Below are 18,587 nucleotides of genomic sequence, written 5' to 3' on the forward strand. Positions count from 1 at the left end.
AGTTTCTACAAATGACATTTATTGTCAGCTTAAGATAAAATAATGGTGGGGGAAGAGAAGAGAGATAAGGTACATAATAAGCCCCTTAAGTTGCATCTACATTCCCCTCACTTGCGTCTTTTCCACTGAGGATTCATGGAGAGACGCAAGGAAAAGATGCGAGGAAACGAGGAAACGCGTTTTTAAAGAAATGAGACGTCTTTTCTTCTGAAGTGTCATGTGAAGCAATGTCCATTTCTGATGATGGCAGCAGCTGGTCACAGCTGGATCAGCTGTCAGTTGGCTTTAACAGCTGTAGAGACTTTTGACAGAGTTTGTCTGCACACATGTGCACTGTGCTAATACTAATAAAGGTTCACAGTTCTCACTGCCAGAGCAGCTGTTTTCTCTCTGTAGCCTGTTACCTGTTTAACAAACACCTGCACATGAATAAAAACCTGCTTTCTCTATTTATACTGTGTCCTGCTCAGAGGCTCATAAACTATTTCTACTGGCAGAAGGTTTTAGTATTATTTATTAATTATTTGTGTTTGTATTTATTAATATTCTGATTTTGAATTCATTATTTAATAACCCAGCATATGATCAGGGTGTCTTTTGAACACTGGAAATGATTCATTTGGCTAAATGTTACATGAGACTGACTAGAAATGAAGATAACTGATGTGAAATATAAATGTATTTTAATGTGTTTCTTGCTGACAGACAGACTCTCCTACTTGAACTTTATCCATAATAACAGTTAATGGGGGAAATAACAGATCATGAAAAGAAAAAATCTTTCAAATAAATGAAGAAAGTTGTTTATGGTTCTTTTGTTGATCAGATTTTCAGTAAATCAGAAAACAAATGCAATATAAAACTTGGGATAGACTTCAGTTTACTCTCTTATCTGTCTTCACCCCTGTATGAAACTGCAGTGATGTTGTGATGTATCAGATCAGTCTGATCAGCTGCAACGTCCAATCATTAACTGATATCCAATAAGGGGGCATGTCAGCCAATAAAAGATGTCTGTGAAGGCTGCTCTCGCTCATGGCTTCTCAAATATCCCTCCTCCTCCTCGCTCCTCGGAGCAGAAATAAGAGCTTTGGGACGGCCTTCAAAAAAGTGGATCAGAAAAACTTCAGATTCAAGCGAGGATCGAGGAGTGAGGAAAGATCAAATAAAGGACTAGGGATGTACCCAGAGGTCAACAAAGATGCCACTTAAATTGGCTGAGAACTCAGGTGTAGGTGGTTTCCAACTCTGCCTATTGGTTCCTGAGTCAGGAAGCCAAACCAATCTCACAAGCATAAGGCAGAGAGAGAGGGACGTCACAATAGTACCATGAAGTTTGGTTAAATCATGAAATTCCCAGCACAGTTCCACCTACCTTCAGCCTGACTCCAGGTCTAATCAGACTGTGTTATTGAAAACTGTTATTGTGTGGATGTGTTGGGGGGGTTTTCCATCAAGGCGGATAAAGGGAAAGCCTGACTTATTTCCATAAGCCTCGCTAATGTAAGTGAGGGTTCTGTTCCATTACAGTGGCTTATAGGATTCCCTGCTTGGTAACCATGGTAACTTATACCGCAGAACTAGCCTGCTCCGTGGCAGGCTAACTGTCCGACAAGCGGAAACCGACTCCCAAAAGTCAGTTCTGTCAAATGTCTTTTCACGCTCGCATCACTTTTGTCATGTCTGTGTTTGGAAACATATAACATATTTCAGTTTATCCCCTTCTGCTGTGTTTGCTTTTATACTTATATATCCTTCCTCTGTTTCTTCATCTCCAACTGCAACATCTTAATTTTTACTTTCAATGACGCGTAAATATAACGGACATCCTGCAAAAGAGAAAATGTGTCAGAGTAGCTGATTATGTAGCTGGTAAAGATGAGTTGGTTCTCCTAAGTTGCCTACACCATCATTTTAAACATACGTCTGATATTATCTAGCCTACTGAAAATATAGCTACAGTCAGTGATCTGAATGTTCATTTATGAACAAATAAAGATAAAACAATAAGGGGAGGCAGCCACAGCTTTTCACTTTCCCTGCCCACATTTATCCTGTCAGTCCAGAAGATTGAACCAACATCCTTCCTGTCAAAAGCCCACTTGTCTAACCATTAGGCCACCACTGTCCATTTAAGTAGCTTTGTATAACTAGCCAAGTCATCTCCCTCGCCTTGTTAATTGCAGCAGTATTTCCCTTTCTGGTGATGACTCCTTTATATTCTTCATATAGTTCTATCAGCAGGGTTTGTTCTGCTGCTGAGAAGAACCCTGCTCAAGTTTTCCTTCCTTTTCTGACATAGTATCGTCTTTTCAACAACTGACTGTTCTAGGCTGCTTATGACCTCCGTGCACACGCACAATGCAAGCTTATTTAAGCCTGGCTTGAGTTATCATTGACTGGACACGGCTGAATAGTGTTAGTGGCAGGCTTTTTCATGTAAGTGCAGCTTTCATTAGCTGGGTTTAATGGAATACCCCCCCAAGGCCTTTAACATACATCAACATTTTGCACTTATATTTCACATAACTTAAATACCTGCACAGTTCCAGCATATGGAAATATTTAGATGTCTTATGCATAGATGCAAGATAGAAAGCATAGCGAAATAAAACAAAAAATTATATGTATGTGTTTGTTTGTGACGTCTTCATGTGTTTAGCTGAACATTTTCCTCTAATTGATATCTGTAGATCAGCAGCAGTTGGAGTGCGTTTATCCATTTTCATTCATATTCATAAAGAAACTCAACCAGTTTCAGAGAGTAGATAGTAAAGGTGATACATGAGTAAAGAGAATATTGAAAGCAACTATTAAACGCTGCATTTAAGCTGTCACATACAGTAGACGTGCTCTTGTTTAATGGTGTTCTTATGAGTGCTTATGTTTGCTTCACGCTCATTTCTTCATCCTTCACATTTAAACGTCTCTGATGCTGATGATCAGATCCTGGCAGAACTTGGGGGGGAATCATTCATCTCACCACTCTGTTTCAAATCACACTAATTAACCTGTGCATGTCTGTGTTTGCGAAGTAAGGCGAGGGGGTGGGGGGGCTGCATAATTCACAGGGGAAAGACAGGTTTACTGTTGCCTCGCATTTCCCCCGAAATTTCAGAGCTTTGCTTCAAATTCATGTGACAGCTAGAATGAGTCTTGCTGGAGAGGAGGCGAAAAAAAAAAAAAAAAAAAACACGAAGAGCAGCGGAAGAAATAGCCAGAAGATGGGGGACAGTAATAGTAAAGACGCAAAGTGAGAGGATGGATAGAAGGGGGGGCGGGGAGGGGGGAAGACAAGATGGGAGAGTAATAGAGAGTAATAGCGTTGGAGAGGAGAGGATAGACAGAAGAGGAGATGAGACTGAAAGAGGAGGCAGAGAAGGGGCTAGACGGACGAACAGAGTAATAGATGAGACAAAATGAAAGACAGAGGCGAGGAGAGGAGAGGCTGGGCAAGTCACTGAGGCTTCACTAATTGCCACTCAGAAGAAAGAGAGAGGGGCTCTTTCCAAAGAACGGTCATGCTGGTCTGTTCTTTGAATCGGATCTCTGTTCCTGGCTTTCTTTTTCCCCCCCGCCACCGTCTAGACAAGAGCAGAACAAGCTGTTCTTGTTATGGGAGGAAGAGGAGAAAATGTGCAGTGTCATTAGGTCGCTCACTGCCAGCCGGGCAAATCGGAAGGACTCGCTCCAGGGAAGGGCCTGTGCAAGGTGTTTGTACATGCAGGTACAGTACGAACCGCCTGTGTTTGTGTGTGTTGATTAACCGCAACAAAACACAGCGGTGTCCCCCTCCCCAAACCACACTGATGAATTTCATTAAAATGTTTCCCTCCACTCTTCTTGGGATTTTTTTTTTTTTTGCCTCCATCCTCCACCTTTTACCTCGCCAAGAACCAAAATTAAAAAAAAAAAAAAAAGAAGAGAATCTCCACCAGAAGTGTGGAGAATCTGGCTGAGACTTGATTACAGCGGTCGATTAGACCTGCGTAATCACATTAAGTAATGAGTTTGGCGCGCAGGAGTCAAAGCTGATTTGTTACTATGGCAGAGACATCATTTCACTGAATATTTCAGAGGGAGGCGTGTAAATCAGTCCAATCTTCTCAGTCGCACGGAGAGTCCACGGACGAAGCAGGACTCATTCGTGAGACCTAATATGTTAAACGATCTTGTAAAGAAGGACTCGGAAAAGTACTTTCATGATTCCTTTTGTTTGTTTTACATTTGTTCCCCCTACACTCTACTCTCTGTGCTCTACCTACTAGTTTTCTATGCTTGAATACTACCTGGCTCTCCGTGTGCTACGTGGTACTTCATCATCAAGGTTATTTCAGCTTGGACTCTATGGCTGTGTCTGAACTCACGCCCTCCATCACTCATTCATCGCTCGCTATATAACAGACGCTCATAGTCAACGGTAAATTGAGATTTCACTCTCTCACTGATCCTCATCATTTCATCACTGTCAGCTTTAGAGTCACACACAAAGGGATTTTTTTTTTTTATCTTAAAATGTGGAGCATGGAACTGTGGCATTGTCAGCAGAAAGTACATGCCATGGACACTACTTTTTACATTCATTGTGAAACTTTACAGCGGATAAGCTTGCAGTACAAACTAAGGCGTGGGCATTTACCAGGCGGAGAGGGTATTACAAAAGAATCAAGTGGAATGATGGGAAATATAGGATCTTCTCTTTTCAAAGCTTTAACACACACTCGGGACTGAGAATCAGGATATCTCAGCCTCTGCTGCTAACCTAAACAATGTCTCTTTTCAAAAACTGTGATGTGGTTTCTCTGGATAATCCACAGCCTGTCAACAGTTTTCAACCGTTATTTAAAGGTAAAAAGAAAGAAGTGAAAAGTGTCGACAGTGTGGTCGGAGTAACCAGAACATTGTTTCTGCAAAAACACGTTCCTGTCGAGTGGTTCACGTCTTCTTTTTTTAATTCTGTGGGGAACCACAAATAAAATTCTAAAAATGTTTTAACTGTACAGTTTATCCTGCTTCAGATTATTTTAATGTAGCTTGATATTTTAGCTGGGTTGTAAACGTCGAAGCTTGTACAATCATGCGTAAAATGAAGGCTTTTTATATTTCCAGAGAGCGAATGAATGGAGACAGAAACGAGGGAGAAATGCAGCATGTAAGAGAGGAGACAGAAATATGGAGAAAGTTAAGTGCAACTGATTCAACGTTCGACAAAACAGACAAAAATACAAGCAGAAGAAGAAGTCAAAGAGCCAAATGATGGAGATACATCCAAAAATTCTGAGAAGTCACTGCACTTTGCACTTAGCGTTCTGCCTGAAAACACAGAAATGATACATCTGAAAATCACTTTGATAATGATTTTCGACTGCAAAAACGCACTTGTGATTTCAGTTGGCCTTTAAAAGCACCAGCATACTGTATCTACAGTGTGTAGCCTACGGAAGACGTGTGCCGTCATCAACACAAACAGACTCAGCTTTTTCTTTCCTCTCTTTATCCTTTAAGTTTCATTTATTCTCTCATCTCCGCAGAGTCTCTCAGTTTACGGCGTGGTGGCGGCTCCGTGTGAGCGTAGCTCTCAGAGAATGGCTGCAAACCACACACTTCACACTCCGGGGAATACTAACATGGCCTTGCTTTCCAGTGCATCAAACACTTTGTTGTTGTTATTTTCACTCATTATGATTAAAGTTCAGCGTGATTAGTCATTCCCTCCAGAATATATATATTATTTGCTTTTACATTTATAGGTTAGAGGTGGGGTTTTTTTTTCCTCCATTCACACAAGATAGTGCTTATCTTATATTTAAGGGGGGGAAGCGTTTTGGTAATAACCGTGACAGAAGCACATTAAGGTTCGGGGCTGCAGCACATCAAAGGCCCGTTTGAAAAAGCTGTTTATTTATTTGTTGTTTTGAGCGGGAGACCACTTTTTGTCTGACCTTGTTTCTGGTTGAACTCAACCCATTAACTGCTTTGTGTTTGAGCTCACAGGTGTAAAAAAAAAAAAAAATTATTTCACATGACCTTGCACATTCTGAGGTGTAGATAACGGGGAGAACTGCACCTAACAGCCTCGTATTTGAGCATTTTGTTGTCCGTACAGTTTGTCAATGCTTTTACACATTTTAGAGTGTGCCCACATGTACTACTATTCAGTGACACCGGTGTATGTGTGTGGGCGTACTTTATTTAACCTGGTTTTTTTTTTTCCTTTTTTGTCATGCACATCTCTTGTAAACATGTGTTTTTATCAAAACGGTGATTTTTTTTTTTATTATTTTAACTGCCAATTATTGTTTTTTAAAAATCTCCCAATCCAATTTTTGTTTTACCACACAATTCTGCGGAAAAAGGAACAGATCGAGTCTTTTATCACTCCTTTAAATCAATAAAAACTTGGATGTCTTGAATGAACAAAATACTTTGTACGCCTGGGATGCAAAGTGGAACATCAGCTACAGTGTTCGCCTCTATCTTGATGTTCTGACTGTGAATGCAGCTCTATTCAAAGAACCAAACGTTTGAAATAGTTGTACTAAGGAATGTTTTTTTCTTCTCCTCTTGTCCCTTCTCTCCGGCTGCACAGAGTGCAAGTTCCACTGCACCAATGGGAATTGTTTGCGTCTGGGCTCGCTGATCTGCAACCAGCTGAATAACTGTGGGGACAACAGCGATGAGGAGAACTGCCCTGTGGTCACCCAGCACCCTCCGCCGGGCATCTTCAACTGTAAGTGCCGCAGAACGCTGCTCTACCTCCGAGCCTCCCTCTCTGTACCTCGCACCATCAAACAGTACAGATAAATAGATACTCCCATCTCTCACTTAACCCTCTTTCTCCTCTCTCTACCTCTTCTTTCCTCTCTGATGTTTTCACTTCTATTCCTCCCTGAGGTCTTTTTGTTGATCCCCAGTGAGCACATAGGATGTGGAGACTGAGGTGCAAACTGAGGGTTGCAGTCTTTTTTTGGGGCATGGTACTGCAAACTAACTTTCCATGGAGTACAATGGGTTTTATACAGTTGGATAGATTTTCTAGGATACAACTGTTTTGTGGCATGTAGATTCAAAATGTGGTGAACTCCAAATTTATAACAAAGCAGCATCTTACATACATACATACAAATACCTAAAAGGATCAACACAGCTCATATAGTAAACAATAAAAACCTATAATGAGGCCTTTGTTTGAGAGTGTGACCACAGCTATAAACACTTTTGCCTTCAGACATATTCAAACAACAGGCCATCGAGCTACTTCTTTTCAAGTATAAAGAAATAGTTTGGCATTTTCAGAAATACATGTTTTGGCTTTCTTGCCAAGCTACAACCAGAAATCAGTTAGCTTAGTTTAGCAGCAAGACTGGAAGCAGAGGGAAACAGCTAGCTTGGTGCTGTCTAAAGGTAACAAAATCTCCCTGAACTCTCCATTGGTTGCCTGGCAACCTCAACATGATGACAAGATTCCAGAACATCACTGTTGCAGGCCAAGAAATAGTCCCTCATGTACAGGTTTAGCAAACTAGATACAGGGTTAATTAGGCTAGCTGTTTCCCCCTGTTTTCAGTCTTTATGCTAAGCTAAGCTAACTAGCTGCTGACTGTAGCTTCATATTTACCGTACAGACATGAGTGTGGTAATCTAATCTAACTCTCTGCAAAAAAGCAAATATGAGTATTTCCCACAATGTTGAACTATTCTTTGACGGAGGAGGTCAGGATGGATGGAAGTGTGTGAGTGTGACACCAGAGACTACAGTTTGTCTGTCTCCTACCAACAAACAAACAGAATCATTTTCTTTTAATCATTATCACAATCTTTCTCTAACCTTCACCAAGTAGTTTTGGTTGCCTTAATGTAATACAATCTCTTCTCATATGAATTATTTTTGTAATGTTGAGATTTGTATGGGTCGGTTTGGAAGACAGATTTAGATTTGTTGTGTGTGTGGATTTGTGTGAGGACTTGACAATGAAATACAATCCAGGAAGTCCACTCCTTATCAGACATTAAAACAGCAAATACAGATATGGAAATTTATCACGGCGGCAACTAGTTTGTCTTTTGTTGCGACGATTGCGAGGTAAACACGGTGTTCATGTTACAAAGTAATCAAACAGGAATGTGCACTTGCATGTATTTGATTGCCCAAAGCAGCTCCTTGCATTGCAGCAAAAGTTGAGCCTGGTTCAACTTTTTTTCACCAGATGACCCTTTGTTGTTTTGCCAGTGCCCCCTGCATCGGCAACCCAACTGCATCAATGGGCTTCCCCCATTCAGATGAATGAGAGAGCTGCATTATTTCACGCAGGGCTAATGTCAGTCTGAACATGGCCTTGGAGATGTAAATTAGATTATACTGTAGTGGTATGAAGACTAGATATGAGACATGAACCTTGTATTCATCCCTCATCTAAGCTGTACTCAATAACAAGAAAGGGCACTCACTATGCATCCTAGGAATCTGTAAATAATGTCATTGAAATTACAAATATGCATCAATAAAATCAACAGACAACCATAGTAAGTGTATAAATGCTGTTAGAGCCTTATAGTTGAACTGCCAAAGGGTACCTAAAGAACCCTAATAGGTATATTGCAGGTTTTCATATCAATCTAACAAAGTTAGTTCCACCTCTCCGTTTCTTTGCAGTTTTTGTTTGAATTTCTTTGCTGCCTCTATAAGCACCCCCCTTTAACCCCCCCCCACACCCTCAACCCCCCACCAACCACCAACCACCTTCTTCTACCTCCTGCTGAGCAGCACTGTCCGGGGAACGAGATGAGAGTGTTCCCTCGACTCGTCACAATCAATGGAAACAGAAAGAGGGAGATGGAGGGAGAGATGAAGAGAGAGAGAGAGAGAGAGAGAGAGGGTGAAGGACACCAATGGGCTCTGATGGCTGTCTGCCAGGCCACTTTGATGTGCTGCAGCGTTCTCTTTCAACAACTTTTAGGAGGAGAGGGAAAACTTTTTACAGCAGTACTTTCATCCTTGGTGCTGTGTGTGTGTGTGTGTGTGTGTGTGTGTGTGTATGTGTGTGTGTCTGGCGAGTTCCTTACCTTCCTCTCATCCCACCCCTCCCTCAGTCACTCCCCCACCTCCCTACCTCAAATGCGCTTCACCTCAAACCCCTCCAACCTTGTTGTTTTGTAAATTTATCTCACTTTTCTCTCTCTCTCTCTCTCTCTCTCTCTCTCTGTCTACACTTCATCCCCTCCACAAGGCACAAGGAACAACCTTTTTTCTCTTTTTTTGGGGAGGGCTGGTTGGTGGAGGAAGGGGGGTGGGGTGGGGGGGGGCACTCATTTCCAATGGATAGAATCCTGAGCTGGGTACTTAAAATATTTAGCTGTCTAGAGCAAATGTTAATGTAAGTGTCTGCGGCCGGCGTTATGGGAAAGCTGTACAATGATTGTAATTTTCTGAGCTGGTGCACATTTTCTGGTGAGGCCTGAGAGACACACAGAGAGAGAGAGAGAGAGAGAGAGAGAGAGAGAGAGGAGGAGAAGGGGAGAGGTAGCCAAAAAAGAGTGGCGGGGGACTGAAAAGGGTGCAGACAGACTCAGGGGAAGAGGAGAGATGAGGAGGAGGTGGGAAGAGAGGGAGAAGCGAGACAGGGGGCCTGACAAGAGATATGGAAGGGGACAGAGAGAAAGAGGGAAAGAAAGGAAGGTAACAGGGAGGAAGGGGAGAGGGACATAGAAAATGTTTCTGTGGTAATGGAGTTTGCCATCTTGTTGTAGCCGCTGGCTGTTGCCGTGGCAGTGGCAGACAGATGGATCATGAATACTGTCTAGACACACTGCAGCCTGACACCCTGCATCTCACTCCCTGCACCTCCTCTCCTCTCTCCTCTCCTCCTCTCTCCTCTCCTCCTCTCTCCTCTCCTCTCTTCTCCTCTCCTTTCCTCTCCTCTCTTCTCCTCCCCTCCCTTTCCCTTAAAAATGAATATTTTTCAGTGCTACAAGTGTGTGTCTCACTTGTTTATACGGTATAATATCAGACATTTCAGCTTTCTAGGAGCACACAGTAAATATCCATCTCCTTGGTCTATGCTAAATTACTGTAACAAGCAAGTAAGTTACGAACACACCATAACAGACATATTATACTTTTGCTTACCTTGTAGGAGCCACAGGACATCAAGTGTTGAGTGCAATTGATTTCCTGTGGAAAGGTTGCTAAAGAGGTCAAAACTCCAGCAACACTTTATTGGCCTAACAATAAAGTTGTTCTATGTACTACAAGTGTTGCTGGAGTTTTGACCTCTTTAGACTTTTGCCCTTCTCTGTGCACCTTGGAAGTAGGTGAGGTTGTGCCAGTAACCCCTACTCTGCTTGAAAGGTTGCTAGAGCAACTGGATGTTATTTTGAAACTGTGTGCATGTAATATTCTTAAGTTACAAACATAATTCCTTATCAGTATTATCACTGCAATGCTTCTGCTTTTCTATAATGTGACTTCAGAATATATTAGAAATGTACAAATAGGTGACAGATTGAAGGAAAAACCTGAAGAAATAAGTGGAGAAACATAAGAAATGCAGTGTTTCCATACTCCTTCCATGAAGGAGTTGCTGAATAGTTTGAGTATGAAATCGATGTGATTCATATGTTACAGCCTTTACAGTCACCAGATATCAACTCAATTGAACATCTATGACAGGTGATGTGTTTTCCACTGTCATCATCAAAACATCAAATGAGGTCACCTCTACCCTGCTTTATCTCTCCCAAATTGTATAAAGTTCTTAAAGTTTGCTTATTTTTATATTTCTTATTTTTTATTTTATTTACTCTTCTTTATAAGTGTTAAAAAAAAAAATCTGGACGGCAGAGGAAAAATGAAACTTCCTTCGTTTTGACATAAGCTTTGATATATAACAGTATATATATACTGCTGTGCTAAAATAAAGAATAAAAAAAAAACACCAAATGAGGAAATATCATTTGTAAGAATGCTGTTAATCCCTCCAGTTAAGTTTCACACACTTGGAGAATCTTTGACAAGAAGCTGTTTTAAACATCTTAGGAAGACGTTTCATGTTATTTTTTCCTTTCATATGTCAGCTATCTGTACGTGAAATCTGCAGCCTCTGTACCATGAAACCAAAAATGTATCTTGTGACCAAGTCTGACCAGACAACCCGTGTTATTGTTCTCCTTTATGCTTTTTTGGCCTCTCAGTTCTGTAAATGAGATAAAACACTGTAACCTGCTAATTGCAGACTTGTCAAACCCATCTCTGTGATCTAAGAGCTCCATACTATCATCCCAGCATGCTACAGTCCAAGCCATATATGTGGACATGTTGACACATGCAGCTGTCATGCACAGTTGGTCATGAATTTGCTCATGTAAGACGCTCAAGTGGATCCTATAGGACATGTGCAGAGTCTTGCAGTTATGGAGACAAGGAAAGTATCATTTGAGATTTACTCTGGCCACTTTAAACTTCGGTTTAACTAACTTTAGATAGTTGTTTTTTTAAGCATAGGGGATAATAATGATTTCACATCACAACATCAACAAACAAAAACAAGATTTTTATCGACTCAACCTGTCCAGCATAACTGCTGCACGTTTTTGCCAACAAGCTGGGTGGTGAAACACCAAGATAGTAGCGTACTATCAAGCCTATTAAAGCAGGCTTACTTCAACATCTGCCATTCTCCAAATAGCAGGGAAGACACATTTAGAGGTCTAAGTGATCTCTGAAAGAGTAATGGCTGTCGAAAGCACCGTTTATCTCACATAGAACCTTTGAGGAAGAATCGGTGTTTTCAAGAGTGTGTTCCATTACAGATCAAGAGCTGAACACTACATGCTGCCATCTCATTTTACACAAGCTTGTCTTGCCTCTCTTACCTTGTTAGGCTCAGCTGAAGTGTGAGGAGGGGACAGGGAAGGAGACCAGAGGATGGTTTGGATCGATGGTCAACTCTAGCTTAGCCATTGATTCCGGTCCAGTGTGAGTGGCGCTTCAATAGCATCTAGCAGGCCTTTGGGCTCGCTGATTGATTCCATTTGTGTTGGAAATTCATAACTCTGAAGGCTCATTATTGACTACTCCTCCATTCCAGACTGTCTGAGTGCCTTAGACAGGGCTGTTGCATACTGCTGATAGCTTCAACACCTTATTTCCCAGAAAGAATCTGAGAAAAATTTAAGGTGACTGCTGTGTTTGCAGTAAAGTGCCCTTTATGATAATACAGAGTAAGATTGTCCCTGCTTCTTTTTCCCTTTTGGGTTTTAGTTGAGATCCTGTCCTGTGATTCTTGTTACATTCATGTTTGTGAAGTTATAATGGTAAGTTGTGTTTTGGTCTCATTCACTACATTTATGTAACAGTTAAACAAACACTGACACTCATTTTAACCCCACCAATTAAAGTGACACTACATTGAACCTTTGCAAGAAGAAATTACACAAACTTTATCTCACAAATGTACAGTGGAACTGTTGGACAATAAAACACACCAGTGTTTCAATACACTCAGAGGTTTTACTGCTACAGTCTTACTTGGTCTGGTACGACCAGTAGCTTATGGTGGCTAATGTTAGCAAACTAGATAGATTTGTCTAAGTAACTGACATTACTGCGTCAATTAGCCGATTCTCAAAGTGTGATACTGTTACACTATACTACTTAGCATATTAACATGATACTTAGCATGTCACAGAAAAAAACGAGTAAATAATGGTTTTATCACAAAAGTTAACCAGAAGTAAACACTTTGTTGTTTCCTTGGTGTGGTCCCATGAAGTTGGAGTTGGTTTTTCAGCCAGCTTTGAGCTTTGTTTTGTCTCCACCAATTCCTGAGGAAAATCTCTCTCTCTTTAGCTTTAGCTTCACTGTGTTTCCCAGTTAGTTGCTAACTTTGTCTGTCTGCTGCTGGAAACTAGGTTAATGAGAGAGGAGTTGGGAGGGCAAAAAAACAAAGCAATGAACTAAAACAGGCTAAAAGGCTCTGTTGAGCTGAGGGGAACTGCTGAGTCGAATGATAATCCTCTGGCAATTCCTTTCACATTACGTATAGTCATTTGACCCATTGTCAATATAGAGATAATAATTAGCACAGCTTTAAAGCAGCTGACTCAATTTAATATTGTGAAATGAAGGGAAATTCAATCTGTCCTGTACTTGCCTGTAACAGTCGATGTTTAGCAAACGTTACATAGTCTAGCATTAATGAGCATTTATCTTACTTTTAATAACATCTTTTATTACAAAGCAACGAAAGTTCTACAGAAAAACAAAAAAAAGGTACAACACAGAAGAAATACCAGCAGAGTATGCTCCCCCCTCCTTTCCCCGCCAGTCTTTTGGTATGACAATATGGAAAAAAATATTTATTGAAGTTGGCAACAGAGAAACACTTTGAATTAGACTCCATCGTAGTGAAGTATCATCATTAAGCGTACGCCTACATGAAGACAAGAGATAAGACAGGATCCCCCTGAAGTCTAGACGCTAGTGGTGGTGAGGTAAAGCCAGCAGGTGGGTGACAGAAACTTTCAGTTGAATCTCCCAGGTATGACAGATTTTGACAGAAAGGGAAAAGTGGAAGTGACAGAGAAAGTTAGAAGAGGAGGAAATAGCAGACATTAAAAAAAAAAAGACCGTTGATCACAGCTGGTCTAAAAGTGGAGCTGAATGTCAATTAGTATTGTAGTAAGTAGTCAAAAGAGCATGGTAGCTTTACAGGATATCCTTAACTCCATAGTGGGCTCTTATTACTCAACCCTGCAAAACCTCGAGTGGAGTTATCTCACTGGCAAAAAAGCCATGGCTACCACTGCCAGTATTTTCATTGAGCAATGATGAATAAAGTAATTGATTTTTATCACAATAGAAAACATATTAGATGAAGTCTTGACCCATGTTTCTAAAGTTGTATTGGAGCACCAGGGTTGGTCTCTTGGATGTTGATGAGCGTAACTCTGGTGTAGTGGTGTCTGATGCTTATCTTTATTAACTTTGAGGAAAAAAACCCAAATCAGTCTGAAGCAATTTCACAAAATCCCAGTTTGAACCATCCAAAATTTTCCTTTTTTCATGTATCGCCATTGAAGTTTCCATCAAGTGCTTTTCATTGCTTGGCTTTGTGATAATGGCGACCAGATTAGATTAGTTTGTTTTATGTTTTTCAAGAGCTTGAGCGATGTTATCCTTTATACAACTGACATGTCCAGACCGCCACGTTAATTTGATGTTTCGGCCTCAAGCAAGTTCCGCCGTATGCTGTGATTGAAACTGAAGCTATTCATCAAACCCATTATTAGATCCAGCCCAGTGGCCGTTCCTGTCCCAATGTTGGCTACGAAAATCATAGAACCATATTAGCTTGATTTCTGCTCTCACCCAACCCGTGCTTAAAAGCATCTGAAAGGCATCTGAAAAGCATTTTTCATCAGTCTTCTATGCTTTTTCCTCACCCGAGGCTCTCCAACTGTCTCCGTCTCTATTTCCTCCTGCTTTTCATCACTTAGCCTAATCTCATGGTTGAACAAGCCTCCGGTCAGCTGTCTTCTCTCTCTCTTTTTTTATCTCTTCTCTCCACCTTTCCTTTTCCTCCTCTTTTTTTCCCCCCGATTCATCCATTTCTCTCGTCCCCACTTCCCTTGCATTCTTTTTCTCTTCCTTTTCATCAATTTTTGACCCCAAAGCCCATGTTGGGTGACTTGCTATGTAATTATGGTGTCAACATGGCGGAGTCTCACTCTGTGCAGCTGTTGTCATCACCAGGACTTGAATCTCCACTGCGACTCAGAGGTCAATTAGGCAGCAAATGAATGTAGCTGCAGGATGCTGCTAATTGAATGGTGCCGTTGGGTTTTAGGCAATGAAGGCGGAAGGATGGATGATGAGTCGATCATCGCTGTGGTTAGACAGTGGTGACCTCCAGACCACAGGCATGCCTATGTGTCTGTGTGTAATTGTATGTTTACCTGTATGTGTGATCTGTGCTTCTATTCTCCAGAACACCATGCTTTATTAGCTAAATGATTTTGGCTATTCACCACCCCATCACCGTGGTGACTGAGGTTGTTTCCATTTTCATATTATTGCAGTCCGTCAATCAGTCGTGGGACTCATACATTGCCATAGATACTAAATTTACAAAACAATATTATGTTACAGTCTTATGTTACAGATGCAACACATTTAAAAACAAAGAGTAACTCATCAAAAATGTGCATCTAATTGCTAATGCTAATCACTAACGCTTATATTATTCTGCAAATTGCTTATGTTATAGTTCCATACAGTATTACACATATGTAAATTCAAATTCACCAGTCCTTCAAATGAAACAACAAAATATGTTGTCAGTTCATACGCTACGCTCAAATTTAAATATGCATTCAGTGTTTTATTAACCACTCTCCTCACTAATCTGTCATATTCATCACAAATGTACTATAAAATGGTCTGTTAACCCTTTATGGGCCATACAGTATTACCATCATCTTTTTAGAATAGTTTTTACAAAATTCATGAATCTCACATAACGAAAAAAATTACCAGAGAATTATAAATGGCAAAACATACAACAATACGACCACATTTTCATAATACAATATTTCATCTTAACACATCAGAGGTTGAATCTCAGTTTTCAAATTCAGTTTACTCAGAAACACAGTATATTCAAATCTCTTCCATATTTTAATACATATTGGCAACTTGAACTACCTGTAATTTCTAAGTCAACCTACAGTTGACCTGAACACATCACTCCCTTAAAGTTCATATTGTTAAGCAAATGCAGTCTAGTAGACTATACAAAAATGGCTTCAAGTCTAGTTCCTAATTTAACACTCTCAGGTTTTAAGTACCCAATTTTAGACTTTTATTGTGAAACATCTGCTGGAATTGTTAAGTTTTATTGACAGTAGCTTAGTACCTTAACAATAAAACACCTCAGTATTTATGCTTTCTCTAAGTTAAAAATTGATCTGTGCTTATGTAGCTCCATGGTTTTGTGACACAAATCAAAGTGAAAACTGTCTCCCTCTGATTGGCTGACTGATCTGAATTTGACTCAACTGTCTACAATTGATATGTCAATATTAAAAAGGAGATAACAGTTGAATTATTGCAAGAATGTAACTATAATTTTTCATACAACTCCCTTTAGCTTTTTCTGTAGAATAATTTAATCTTTGAGTTTGAACAGCTGCCATATGCAGTGATTGATTCGTGATTTTTAGATATTGCTTTACATGCTCATACCTACCAAGCCAGCACGTACTCTGACATTTCAGAATAAATCTGATGGTTTTATAAGTAGTTCTTCTACACATGAATGTGATTCGAGGTTTAGTTAAGACGAGATCAAGATGGCGCCGTGGATGGCAGCCTGGGTGTGTTAGTGCGCAGTGTTTTGTCTTGTTTTGTTAGTAAATTCAGTGTTGTGCTACAGTACCCAGAGCTCTTTCACCAGAGAAGAGCTCATGAACATCAGGGAAACAACCTCCGTGGATCTATTTCCCAACTTTCTTACCCTGTCTGTGGAACTACTGGACATTTTGGTTAAAGGTGCACTCACTTATGTTCATACAGTGAAACAATGGAGGAGAAGGAGACGTGCCAGCGTGCTTGTGCATCTCTGCAGACACGGACTACGTGACGACGTGACTACTGTTACTGGGAATATTTCTCTCTAACGTGCTACCACTGTGCAACAAACTAGATGCACTCCAACTACTGGTGAGGAAGAACAGAAACTTTTCTTCATCTTTCATTTGTGCTTCATGGAAACTTAGCTGTGTGAATTGATACTGCACTCTGCGCTGCAGCTGGCAGGCTTCCAGCTGTTCAGAGCAGATCATGACACAGAGCTCTCCAGCAGAGCGAAAAGTGGAGGTACATGTTAAGGTGGTGTAAAGATGTGACAGTGATTCTGCAAGACTGTTCTCCTGTTCTGGAAACTATTTTCATCAACTGTAAATCCTTCTTCTCCCCCTGTGAGATTGCTTCATTCATTTTGGTCGGTGTTTACATTCCACTGCAGGCCCATGTGCAGGAGGCACAGCGCTAGCTCACTGTGGAGACAAACTCGGACTCTTTCATCACTATCCTCTGCAACTTTAACAAAGGGAAACTCAGCCATGAACTCCCCAAATACACTTTAAATCACTGTTACACTACAAGGAGGAAGCGTTTAGGTGTGGGGACAAGGACCAGTTTAAAGAGTCAAAATACAGGTTTAGCAAGGTGGTGAGAGAGGCTAAACGTCTGTACTCTGAGAAACTTCAACAGCAGTTCTCAGAAAACAACTCTGCCTCTGTCTGAGAGGGCCTCAGACAGATCACCAACTATAAACCGAAAGCCGCCCACTCCACTAATGACTTGCACCTGGCTGACGACCTGAATGAGTTCTACTGTTAATTTTAAAGACAATGGGACAGTCCTGACACCATCCCCAGTGACTCCATCCACCAGCTCCAGACCACCAGCTGCTCCTTCACCACCTCAGCAGGGGCCTGGGCCTCTCCGTAACTGCCAAACTCAGAGGCCCCCTCCTCCTCCTCTACCACAATGACGACTCTCTCCATCCTGGAGAGGGACGTTAACAGGCTGCTCAAGAGACAGAACCTCTGCAAAGCAGCTGGACCAGACTCTGTCTCTCCCTCCACCTTGAAGCACTGTGCCAGTCAGCTGTCTCAGGTGTTGCCAGACATTTTTAACACATCACAGGAGACATGCCACGTACCAGCCTGTTTCAAGACCTCCACCATCATCCCTGTCCCCAAAAAAACAAGGACCACAGAGTTCAATGACTACAGACCTGACGCCATGACCTCTGTAGTAATGAAGTCTTTTGAAAGTCTTGTACTGTCCTGCCTGAAAACTATCATAGACCCACTCCTGGACCCCCTGTAGTTCACCTACAGAGCCAACAGGTCTGTGGACGACGCAGTAAACATGGCCCTCCACTTCATCCTCCAGCACCTGGACTCTGCAGGAACCTATGCCAGGATCCTGTTTGTGGATTTCAGCTCTGCCTTTAACACCATCATCCTGGCTCTGCTGCAGGACAAGCTCTCCCAGCTGCTCGTGCCTGACTCTACCTGCAGGTGGATCACCGACTTCCTGTCTGACAGGAAGCAGCATGTGAAGCTGGGAAAACACGTCTCTGACTCCCGGACCATCAGCACCGGTTCCCCTCAAGGCTGCGTCCTTTCTTCACTTCTCTTCTCCCTGTACACCAACAGTCCAGTCTGTTGAGCTCCTGAAGTTCACGCATGACATTACCCTCATTGGGCTTATCTCTGGTGGGGATGAGACCGCCTACAGCTGGGAGATTGACCATCTGGTGACTTGGTGTGGACCAAAAAACTTGGAGCTCTAAAGACAGTGGAGATGGTTGTGGATTTCAGAAGGAACGCAGCCCCACTCACCCCCATCACCCTGTGTGACTTCCCCAGTCGACACTGTGGAGTCTTTCCACTTCCTGGGAACCATCATCAGCCAGGACCTCAAGTGGGAGCAGTGCATCAGCGGCCTCACCAAGAGGAGGATGTACTTCCTGTGGCAGCTGAGCAAGTTCAACCTGCCTAAGTCCATGATGATG

At 41.6% G+C, this 18,587-nt stretch overlaps 1 protein-coding gene across 5 annotated transcripts in view; it reads left to right on the forward strand.

Moving 5' to 3' along the window:
• The window catches only part of LOC121905235 (low-density lipoprotein receptor class A domain-containing protein 4-like), a 175,401-nt gene that overhangs the window by 116,535 nt on the left and 40,279 nt on the right, over nucleotides 1-18,587 (forward strand). For 2 of the 5 annotated variants that reach the window (XR_006098376.1, XR_006098377.1), the window contains exons 3-4: nucleotides 6,590-6,730; nucleotides 10,134-11,839. Coding sequence is in view for 2 of the 5 variants with exons in the window: in XM_042423341.1 (XP_042279275.1) it covers nucleotides 6,590-6,730 (141 nt within the window). In the remaining 3 variants the exon portion in view is untranslated. Of the gene's footprint in view, nucleotides 1-6,589; nucleotides 6,731-10,133; nucleotides 11,840-11,879; nucleotides 13,384-18,587 lie in introns of those variants that run through there. The other 3 variants (XM_042423341.1, XM_042423342.1, XR_006098378.1) reach the window with 2 other exon arrangements.

The sequence above is a fragment of the Thunnus maccoyii genome, chromosome 10 (genome assembly GCF_910596095.1).
Source record: "Thunnus maccoyii chromosome 10, fThuMac1.1, whole genome shotgun sequence".
Classification (NCBI taxonomy): domain Eukaryota; kingdom Metazoa; phylum Chordata; class Actinopteri; order Scombriformes; family Scombridae; genus Thunnus; species Thunnus maccoyii.